The sequence below is a fragment of the Crotalus tigris genome, unplaced genomic scaffold, assembly GCF_016545835.1.
Source record: "Crotalus tigris isolate CLP2741 ecotype Arizona unplaced genomic scaffold, ASM1654583v1 scf7180000018710.371113, whole genome shotgun sequence".
Lineage (NCBI taxonomy): Eukaryota > Metazoa > Chordata > Lepidosauria > Squamata > Viperidae > Crotalus > Crotalus tigris.
In genome coordinates this window covers 343,412-355,312 of record NW_024097160.1, presented here as the reverse complement: position 1 = coordinate 355,312, position 11,901 = coordinate 343,412, and the positions used below count along the sequence as shown (strand labels likewise).

The following is an 11,901-nucleotide window of genomic DNA, read 5'->3' as shown; positions in this document are numbered from 1 at the left end:
TAATTTTGCAAGTCCTGTCTAATGTAAGGACCCACCCCACTTTGCATCTTAAGAAGACAGAACTCTTGGAATAGCTCTTCCAACAGGAATCCTTTATTAAGAGAAAATGGTTGCAGGCATGCTAGACAGGACTTGGGGTTCAAGCTCTCCCATTCAAGGTTTTAAGGGGTTCCCCAGTAGTCCCACCCAATCAACCCCCTTCCAGTGATAGTTTCAAGTATCACAATTCCATCCCCTTTCTTCTTCCGTCTGGATTGAGACTTCAGATAACTACATGAAAGGCAATTACTCTTCTTTGATATGTTAAAGCTTAGAGGCCACAATAAACACACATTCAGTCCTTTGAAGTGTGCTGAAGGAAGTGAGGGCCATAAAGCCCCTTTGCTCTCCCCCTTTTCTCCCTCTTATGGCAGAATCCAGAGAAGGCAGAATTGGGAGTTTCTATGTTTGATAATTAAAGATGAAATATAATTGGATTCTGACACATGGTTTGTTAAGGCAATGTCACATGACCACAACATACAACCTACCACTGAGTTTTGATGTTGGAAGCTGACTCTGAAGGTTGCAAATGGCAACCACATGTCTGTAGGATGCTGCAACCATTGCAATTCAGGTTGCAAAGTGCCTGAATTGTAATCACGTGACCATGTGGATGCTGCAACTGCTGTTATTTCAAGGACCGATTGCAAATTTATTTTTTCAGCACTATCATAAGTCCAAATACACGCTGAAGGGGCAGTTGGTAAACAAGGACTATCCAATAATAATCCCCTGCCCTCTAAAGTATTAATTAGTGAATCTTATCCAGATGTAAAAAAAAAAGCAAGATTAAAGTTTAAGTTAATGAAAAACCGAACCTTACAATATTTAACAAACAGCCCCTACACACTACTAGGAAGACTTAGTGTCTTTAAATAGAGGTAAATTGCAAAACAAACTTGTGGAGTCCTTAGTGCTCTCTCAGCTTGATTGTTTGCTCAGGTGTGCACTGAAGATATTACTTAGTTGAGGTAACAAAACATCCAAACTCAGAGAGCACCAAGAACTCCATATATTCTCTTCTATTGGAATTTTTTTTGGCTAGGAAACATGACACTTCTGTGCAGAGATAAAGCAGCTGTTCAATTCCAATTAATTAGGCCTGCACATATCATTAGGATATGTGACATGCTAGTTGCATGTCTTACTGCAGATATCGATAAAACTGAGTATTGATGCATTCCAACTCTGTGATCAAATAACTTTCAGCATTGCAGCTTTCGAAGCAATGATTGAACCATTCAGACTTCATGAAGATGATAAAGAGCAAGATGTTGCAGACAAAATGAAGGAAGATGAACCTTGGAGAATCACAGATAACGAAATTGAGCTATATAAAACCAAGGTATATAGCATTCTTTCCCATATGTACAAATATTTGGAACTTTATATCACTATTCCAAATTAATTTTAAAATGGTTATTAGCCTTTCAGACATCAGTAATGCTTTCATTTTTTTACAGAGTTACCGTCAGATTAGATTAAATGAATTACTGAAAGAACATTCAAGCACAGCTAATCTAATCGTTATGTAAGTATTTCTTTCTGTAATTCTTGGCATCCTTTCCGGAAAATATTTGAAATAACAAATAACAAATCAGTCAAATGTTCTACAGATAATCTTTGTTTAATGTCCATCCATTCAATAACTATTCAAAATTACAACATGGTGAAAAAAATGGACTTGTTACTGATTCTTGAAGTTGTAAGTTACTGCTTACTAGCAATATTTATAGATCTCCTCAAACCCCAATAATTCTGTAGAAAGTTGAGATCCTCACATCCTCACTTAACTATGGCAACAAAATTGTTGTGATTGCCATCACTAAGCAAATGTCATGTGAAGTTATGTTTTATGACCATCTCACTTAGTGATGGAAATTCTGGTCCCATTGCCATTGTTAACCGAGGACTACCTGTATGCTTAAAAAGAATACTTAAAAAGAAGCTGTATTCTCAAGAAGTCTGATTCAATTTAGTGACCTATTGGAGAGAATTTATATATCATGCATGGTGGGTCTTTAATTCCTAGAATTTAGTAAGTCTGCAACTTTCAGTTTTGTATTTTCTAAATAAAATTAATGTTAGAATTTTTAGTAACATTAATACAATGTATTTTTTTTTCATGAAAAAGTAGCTGGGTTCTTGTTTTCAGAAATCTATTTCTTAAAATGAATTCTGATCCTGCACAAGTCAGAATCCTGCTTTTTTCTATAGGCAATTCACTTATTACAATAATTCAAGAACAAGTATTTCATTTTTAAATATTTTCTGTGAATAAAAACTTGTATGCTCAAAAGTAAATGTAGATTAGCGACCTGAGTTTTGAGTATATTGTTAAAAAATGAAAAAGGCAAAGACATACAATCTCAGATTGGAAAGTGGAATTATTTTTTCAGAAAAGTTGAAATTTGACAATTCATAAAAATGGATCCTGATTACTAGAAAATTTGAAAATGGTATTTTCACAAATAATAGTCAATTTGTGAAGTAAATGATAAGTATCACAGTAATAACCAAGTTAGAATAAAATCAAGCAGTAAAACACATTTCCTCTGACATATAGGAACATAAGTCTGAAAACGTTATCCCGATGATACTTGTACATTGTCACTAAGGTTGAATTTGAAATGTCATTGAAAGCTTGTACAGTGTCTGGAGAGACTAAGTGGGAAGAAACAAGCTTAGATTGCATTCTACCTAGATTACCTAGATTACAGTTCACTATTAGTTAACAAATATCAGCTTTTATATTTATATTTTATATGATATTTATTCTTGACATGGTTGGGTTTCCCCAGAAAGATGGTTTGTTATTTGGGCATCTTTCAGAGTTGCTCTGTGCAAGCAGCAAATAGAAGCACTGGACGGGAGGACATTCTCCCACTTCCATTGGTGTATCAGTTTTGATCTAATCTTGATCACTCCTGGAGTGGACTACTTTAGATGCTTTCTAAGATGACTCAGGCTGCATCTAGCGCAAACATGATAACTAGCTCATTGGTAAGACATCATTGTAGAATAATGCCAATTATGTGGTTGTTGCCCTGGTTGGCAGTAGGCTTCTGGGACCAATTCATTTCCTTTGAAGCCAATGTTGCACAGGATACATGATCAGAGACTTTCCTAGCTTCAATCTGCCCATCCTAGAGATGCCTGCTGTGAGTCCTTCCCCATCCCCCATTCTCATGAAGTTCCTATGGAACAGACTTCCTGTGGGAATCTTCATTTTTATACCAGTGCTATTGTCTCTGTTCTTGCTTTCTTTTAAAAAACAAAATTTGTGCGGTTTGAAGAGATCTATAAATATTGCTAGTAAGCAGTAAATAATTAAAATAACCTTGGTCAAGGTAAGCTTCGATGCATAAGAATTGAGTGATAATGGAAAGAATATAGTATGGTGGATTGCAGTAAAATTAATCATTGGAGGAATTCTTGCTTGAATAGAGCTCTTGCTGCTAAATAACTTGGTGGGTGAGTAGTAGAGGTAATAAATCAAATAAAAATTCAAAAACTGCTTTCAGCAGAATTGTTTGTCAATACTACTCAAATACTTTGGATAGCAGGTCAGTTTAAATTAGATTACATAATGCAATTTTAATCCTGTCTATTCGTGAATAAAACTTTTTCCTCTCTGTTTTTTATAGGAGTTTACCAGTTGCACGAAAAAGTGCTGTATCGAGTGCATTGTACATGGCCTGGATAGAAGCTCTTTCAAAAGACCTACCACCCATTCTCCTTGTCCGTGGAAATCATCAAAGTGTTCTTACCTTCTATTCATAAACTCTCTTGTGCAAAAATGCAACGGGGAAGAAATGGTACTTCAGTGCCTAGAGGAAAGGGTCTGGGACGTACGATTAAAATGTTAACCTCACACAGAGGCAGAAAGTGATAACTTTCTCACTATTCCCCTGACTCAAAAGCACATAAGGAAAGTCACTATACTCCTAAATTGTGGAAGTTCCATTTTTGTCTAATTCTTCTGTAAGTTAATCTTGCTAAATGGGGATTCCTTAGTAAAGAATAAACAGGTTTTTCTTTGCTACTTGAAAGGCAGCAATAAAAGTGTTTATTTTTGATCAATGAAAGGGTTATAGATTTATAAAAACATTTTAGCCTTGAGGTGCCTTCTGAAGTTAACCAAATTTCATCCATATATTGTTTTGTAAATTTATGAAGTCAGTCTGCCATTGGTTAAAACTTTAGATCAAACTTCCTCTAGTTTCTAGACTCTTCCATCTTACAATAATAAAGATGCTGCATTCTGGTCTTCCATGAAGGTATTAGTTTGGATTGTTATATGTTTCTTATTGTTTGGAATGGGGAGTTGTGTGTCCGGTCTGTGTATGTGTCTGTTTAAGAAACTGGTTAGTCCTAAAAGAGGTAAGTGGGATGACTTGGTTATGATAAAAGTCAAATTCATGCAGTTAGCATTGAGGACTTTGTAAAGTTTAATTTTTACTACTGAAAGATGTACTAATTGGGAGCGACTAACGTTTTCCAGTTCCATCCCGTCCTTCGTGTTCCTTGGACTCCTATGATGGAAGATTAACCCGACAGATTTTATTGTGCAGTTCTGTTATCAAAGGATGCTTTTGTCACAGGTTGCCATCAGTGTTGGGGCTGATTCAGTGTGTGCCCTTTTAGGGGGACCATATCGATAAAAAGTAGTTCTGTGGGACCAGGTTTTGTCCAAGGCATCCAAGGACAGTTTATTTAAAATCTGCTAAAACTCTTGCTAAACACTCAGGTTTGGTTCTCTTGAGCTTGATTTTTAATTTGATAAGGTGGTGTATTCAAGAATTACCCATTTGTGTGCCCTCTGTTTCTGGAAGGGTATATATTTCAATTGCTTTATATTTTTTTATTCTATAAACTGCTTCCTGAAGAAACTCTTGAGGCTTTATCCGATACTTGGTAATAACATTTATACCTGTTACCTGTTAGTTGCCTAAAAATATGTTTCAACTTTTGACTTTAATACAGAGCGCCATGTTAGATCAAAAATCTATAATTTCAGAGTTTCTAAGTGAACACATAGCATATAAAAACACAACTTTCTTGCTAAGTGAAATCAAAATCTATGAACAAATTGTTTCAGGAGATCTGGTTAATGGGACAACGGGATTCTTGCATATTGTAATTACTTTCAATAACCTACTGCTCTAATGCTGATTGTTTTGTTTTTTCCAGAAGTGCAATACACGTTGGCTGCCAGATAGAGTAATTCATTGTCAGGATATATTTTTCAAAGGAAATTGGAAGTTTATAATAAAATAGTTTATTGTTACTTTTTTTAAAAAAAATCACATTGGAAATAGAGTGTTGATTACTACCAGATTGGTTGATTGTTGCTGTGATGAAAGAAGATGTAAAATTACTCAGTGAGATTGAATTTTCTTTCCTTTCTCTTGTTAAGTGCAGACTTGGAGTAGGATAGAAAACAGCATCACTCATCTGGAAGAAATGCACTTGGACAGTTAGCAGTTTGGCCCATCCAGGGCAGCCATTATTTGTGATGTGCAAAAGAAAGGAATTGCATTTCTGTCAGTGTGTGGTGGCTGAAATAATTATTTTAACATTTGGATCTATTGATGGATACCAAATGTAGTCTGTGACTTAAAAGTTCTTTATCCAACGATAATTTCCAATATTAGAAATGCAAAATGCCAAATCCTGATTATAACATTATTAAAACTCTCTAGGTAATATATACTATTAACTTGTTAGCAAATTTAGCCATTCCAGTTTCTATTTACTATAAATTTAAATTTCTTTTGGGCGCTTTTTAAAATTTTCAATCAGTAATAACTTGAAATAGTTTTCCATCGACACTCAGCAATATCATTTTTATAAATTTATTTTGTGAAATTCGGAAGTGTTTAGGAAATAGTTGAAGAAATTGATTATTTATTGTTTCATTATGTTTGTCTTTCCTTTTTACACAATTATTTTATATGCTATTTTGTTTATTTAAAAATGAACTACAGTCTTAATTTAAAGCTTGAGCTTTGGTTGGTACTATCCACTGTCCAAAAATGTTATGTCATATTTTGATAATGTATTGTAACTGTTATCTACAGTTATGACTTTTCTAATGTTTTAACGAAGTTGAGTATTGCAGCTACTATACTGTACTGAAGAAGGATCACTGCAATAAATGGAAGTGAATTAAATAGTTTGGTCTAAATCATTTTATTTTTATTGACAGTGTTTCCCCTGCATCCCCCCACCCCCATTCCAGTGGAGTTCTGACCATTTTCCTTCCATATCATGTTTTGGCTCTTGCAGGTTTAATATTTCAAGCACTCTTTCTGTTGTCTCCAGATAAGAGAACTTACAAGAGAGATAAGATAAGAAATCCGGCAGAGTTGATCCACTTCCTTCTCCAGGAGAATCTGCCTAAACAGCAACTTGCTTTGAACTGTCTGCACACAGGCCAAATATGAATTACTTGGCAGGATCAGCTTAGCCTAGCAGTCTTGGTTGTCAGAGATAAGAAAAATGCATACTTTTTTCTTGTTTATCTGTGAATGAACTCATTCTTAAGTTTGAAACTTATATATTTAAGTTCAGAAACATCTAATTCCATCCAAAGATTATTGTCCCATTGTTCCCAGTCACCCACCTATCCATCCTGGCCACAGATGGTGTCTTCTCTCCCTCTTCCAGGCTGTGTCCTGCCCCTCCCCCCTTCTGCAAAACTTCAGCAGCAAAACCCTCATTTATCTCAGACCTTACAGCTGTAATGTTTCCCCCGAAATATTTCCTTGGCTTGGCATTTGCTCTTCTATCAGTGTTGCTAGCACTTATCCTTAAGAAAAGAGCCAGAAGGAGCCAAGTTATTTACAAGACTGGGGGGAAAAAGCATCAATTTTGGCTTAGTTGAATTATGCTAGGTTTATCAGAAATGTGGCAAGCTCACTAATTGGGAATACTTTTCAAATGATCCTGGAGGAGCTCATGACCAAGTGGAATTGAATAGGCTATCTGTCTTGGTTCTTAAATGTACCCAAAAAAAAAAAAAATTTACATTGCCTCTAGTGAGAAAATAATTTATGCATATAATTTCTCTTTGATAGACCTGTCCATGATTTTATCTAAACATTCCAGTCATTGCTGCAATTTCATAAACTAAATAGAATATAATGTTCCATATTCCAGTGTATATATTGAATATTCTTTTTTTTCCACAGATTTTCTCCTGCATAAAAATGTGTGCATTGCTATAAGATGCCACGGAATTCTTCATTGTTCCTGCATAGATCTTTCCAAATCTTATCCCACTCAGTATCGGTACCTTAAATATGAAGAATCAGCTATCTTTGGTATTGGCTGTCTGCATTTGAACACCATTCCAGGAACTCTATTCAGGCTGTCCCTGCTTCAAAATGTCATCTGTGGTGGCAGCTCAGTTGCAAACAAGGTTATTCTCATCTGCGTTGTCAATACAGGCAAACCCAGTATAACATCCAGAAATTGCTCAAAGCACTTTTTAGGGAGGGGGGGAAGGGGAGTAGTTTTAATGATACATGGGTTCTGCCATCTGTGCTGTTTTGTAACATCAGGATGGATGAGTGTCAATTGTTAACGATTCAACATAACTATCCACACACAAAAATGGGAATAAGAAGCACTTGAGGCTTCTAGAGCCATCACAATTGCTTTATTTACAAACCTATAAAGAAGCACATTTTTCAGCAAGCAGCCAGTCCCAGGAAAATATTTTTTTCCAGCCATTGCTGCACTTGCATTCTTCAATTTTATTTAATTGCATTTAAAAATCCTTTTTTCCTGACCTCGTTTGGGGCTCTACTATTCTTCAATTGGAGAGCCACGGTCCTCTGAGATAAAGCTGGATAGTTATCCTGGCTTGTCTTTGATACCAGTGGGTGTTGTATTGCAACACCCCCTTCTTCATCTTCATGTTCAGCTTCACTGAGCTGGAACTGCTGTTTAATTATGCAGATCCTATAAAATTTTAATGCTTTTTAAAAATTCAACTGATCTATAATCATGCTTTATTTTATTGCAATACTTCTTGTGAAAATGAAAGTTGGGGTTGCTTTACATTCATTTTTTGTATTCAGATTTTTTTTCTTTGTGAGACTGTTAATGAAAGACAAAATTATCTCTGCTTTTCCCCATTAATTGTCATCATCTTCAGCTGACGTACTTCACAGTTTTACAGAAACTGTAAAGAATTCTGCATTTAATTTGCCCCAGAAGGAGTTCAGGAAAATACTCCAATGATTCACAAATCTATATAGAATTACGAATAAGTGCCTTTTTAGCTCTAGTCTGGTTAGTGTTTCGTTTAACAGGTTTCAAGATAGATATTTTTCTGGTCATGAGCTTGAATCTAAAATTGCAAATCCTCCTATCCAAATATTAAGGTGGGCCACAGGGAAAATAAGCTGCTATTTTATTTTTTCACCTGCTTAGCAACATTGGCTCTAACTACCTGCATCTTGTTAGAGGCTGAAGCTTTCTCTGTGGACTTGTGAGCATTCCTGAGGGTGAGAATCTTACTGTGAGCACCAATTAGCAAGGCAGGTTTTAAATTGTAACAGAAAATGCATTGTAAGATAGGCAACTGAACACTGAGCTAACTAGGTTCCATGCTCCATGTGATTGAGAAGAGGTAGGAAGAAATAACCTCATATTAGCTATCTCCTATAGCAGGCAGATAGCCAGTTTGAACTAGTGGTTAAAGCATCAAGCTAGAAACCAGGACACACTGAAGTCTAGTCCCACCTTAGGCATGAAAGCCAGCTAGGTGACTTTGGGACAGTCATTCTCTTTCAGCCCAACTCAAGGTTGTTATTGTGAGGAAAATAGGAGGAAGGCATGTTGGATATCTTGAGTTATTTATAAAAAATAAAGGCAAGATTTTTTAAAAAAGAATTTATTCTGTTTGTATACTTTGTCTGATTCCCTATGTCTTGTGGCAATAGATCCTGAAAATACTGAAGAGTCATGCCATTGGAGTTTGAATGTTCAACAGATACTGGCATTTTCATTTCCCAGACTCTGCCTATGACCCCAAATGACAGCATTCACAGCAGCCTGGAGATTTAGAAGGTCATCTGCTGAGTAGTATCCCTAGAAATCACTGCAGGGCTGGTCTGTTCATCCAAAATGGAAACACTTGTGCTTGACCATTTTCCCTGGGGAGGGGGGAGGTTGTATGTGAGTAATGGTGTTACAGATTTGGCTGGATAACCACACTATGGGTACCAAAGGGAGTCAACCATGCTAGTCCTCCCCTAGTAGCTTGCCTTAGAATAAGGAAGGAGAGATAGTAATAATGGCTGAACTCCAATGTCCTGGTTCAAACCTAGACTTCTTTTTGGAAAAAGCTAGGCTTATATTGGACTGGAATATTAGGCTTCCATTGCATTTACTTTCCTCCAGGAAAAAGGAGCAGGTATACTAATTTTGTTTGTCTTGTTTTGTTATGAATATGCAAATATTGTTTTATTGTCGGTGTTTTGGTTTTTTTTGCAGAATTAGAAAATTATTCAAAAAAAATATTTCTGAAGAATGATAGGAGAAGTCCTTTTTATCTCCCTCCAATTTGTTTTCCCTTCCAGCAAGGTTGCTAGAAGCATCTCTCCACTGCCCTCTCCATTCCCATCTATGCAGTTTAGCAGTTTGAACTGAACCAGATAGTATGTCAAGTGGGAAACAAATTGAGAACTGTCATATGGAAGTTGTCAAACGCCATCTTGTGGTCAGAGAAAAATTCTACAAATGCTGCTTAATTTGATTTTAATATCAAACTATAGACACTGACCCAAAATGACTGCTGTGGCTACCACATTTTGTACCCTCCATGCACTGAATAAAACCTCAATATATCAATGCAATGAACCTCTGTTGGTTCAATGCCTAGACTTTTGTATTATAGCTTGCGTAAGGTTTTCAGCAAAGTCATCAAATTGAAATTATTCCTTTAGTTCCAGCACTACCTATACAATATTCAGGAACATTTTGTTAATTCTAATTCTATAGAGCAGGTAAGAATGACTTTTATGGTGTTTTTAGCAAAATATACATTGAAATATAGATATTTAAGGTGTGACAATTTCCCCCAAAGACAACTTTTCTTCTAGAATCTCTTTCTGAACCCATATGAACATTTAACAAACCAAAAGCTACAATTGAACTAAAATTATCAATGTATACAAATTCAGGCTGAAAAAGATCTGAGGTCATATTAGAGGAGTTTCTGCCAGTGTCTTTAGATTAAGCACTGGGGAGAAGGATCATTGAACTAATATTAATAAATGTTTAATATTTAATCAAAATAAAGCAATCATTCTCTCAAAACAACTTTAAATATTATTTGTAGCGTAGATAACTTTGCACTGGTCATTCCACCTTCTCCAGCATTTGCTGAGACAATGCTGATGATTCTTTGCCCTTAAATTCCAAAGCCAGCATTTTTTCAATCTTGTGCTGCGTTCAAAAGCAAAGGAGGCAGACATTTAAATAAAGGTAGGGCCAAGTGCAGCCAACTATTTTAACAGTCTTTGAAGAAGGGAAGAATGAAGTAGAACCTGATTCTGTGCATTACCAGGTACAATTTGAAAACTGAACTGAATGTAAGGAATGCACCTCCACATAGATTGGCCTACATTTCCCATAATTCTTAGCCACCGTGATAATTTGCCAGGTTAGCTGGGAAAAATGGGCCTGGAAGTGCTGCAGATACTGATAACTACAATCAATTTGCTACTCTTTCACATGCAAAGGCACACATTCAGGCTTACTCAGTTCAATAAGGACAGGTGTAAGAGTTCCACCATAAGTGCACAACAAGTGTGGTTGAAATCTGGGTTTAATTCTTACAATCATTCTCACTACTTTTCCATTTACTTGGCATGTAGCAGGTGGTCTGAACCCTGCCAGCTGGGCTCTACAAAGTCCAATGTCATTTGCCAGAGTAGCTGCACTAAAAGGGGAACCATCTTTTTAACATGTAGCTAACATGCCATATGGAGGAAAGGAGAAAGAAGAGTGAAACTAAATTTTCCTCCATATTAGAGTGTTCCTTGCAATTGGGCCCCAATCAGAAGAGTTGATTGGGGGAGTAGAAGAAAGTTCAAGGATTAAAAGATTATCATTTGCTTTGTCTCATTCTGATTTCTGGAAAAGACTAGTGAACCAGTAAAGGAGAACACTGGTAGTTGTAGCTCAAGGATGAAATGTGGGGTCCTTAGTGTCTTGAGTTTGGTTTTTTTTTTTTGCAGACAATGCACTGATGTTCTTACCTAGTTGGAGTAATGAAACATCTGCATGGAAACAACCAAACTCAGAGAGCATCAAGGACCCCTTAAGACTAAAGACCGATTCCTTACATTGCTTTACCTCCAGGTGATCAGTTCATCTGCATCATTCCTTATAAACCCCCCTTTCCAAATTGGCCTTTCAATGTATTTGTCTCCAATTTTTCTCTGGGCTACTCTCAAGAGTCAGCATCTGGGATGAGAGCGCTGTGCAAGGGCAGAAAGATGAAAAACCACATCAGGCCTTTGTGACACAACCACACACATTGACATTGCACTGCTTTGCATGTACCTATGAAAGGGGGGAGTTCACAGCACAACAGTGCCACACTACTTAGCCATTTTGACAAAAGCAGCAATCATCCAGGACCACAGCAACTTTGGTCATATTCTGTTCCAAACAATAAAGTTAGAAGATCTTCCAAAATAAATAAATCAGGTATTTAAAAAGTATAGCTTAGTACAGGGGTCCCCAACCCCTGGGCTGCAGCAGGCTGGAAACTGGTCTGTGCAAACAAGCACAGCCCCATCCACGGGATGCAGACAGTACATGAAACCACGCTCA

At 36.5% G+C, this 11,901-nt stretch overlaps 1 protein-coding gene across 1 annotated transcript; it reads left to right on the top strand.

Moving 5' to 3' along the window:
* Positions 1-798: 798 nt before the first annotated feature.
* LOC120313584 (solute carrier family 12 member 2-like) lies at positions 799-6,218 on the top strand. Its single transcript, XM_039355642.1, has 3 exons — positions 799-1,387; positions 1,506-1,573; positions 3,690-6,218. The coding sequence occupies exons 1-3, from the start codon at positions 1,271-1,273 to the stop codon at positions 3,823-3,825; spliced, it is 321 nt and encodes a 106-aa protein (XP_039211576.1). The 5' UTR covers positions 799-1,270; the 3' UTR covers positions 3,826-6,218.
* The last annotated feature ends 5,683 nt before the right edge of the window (positions 6,219-11,901 follow it).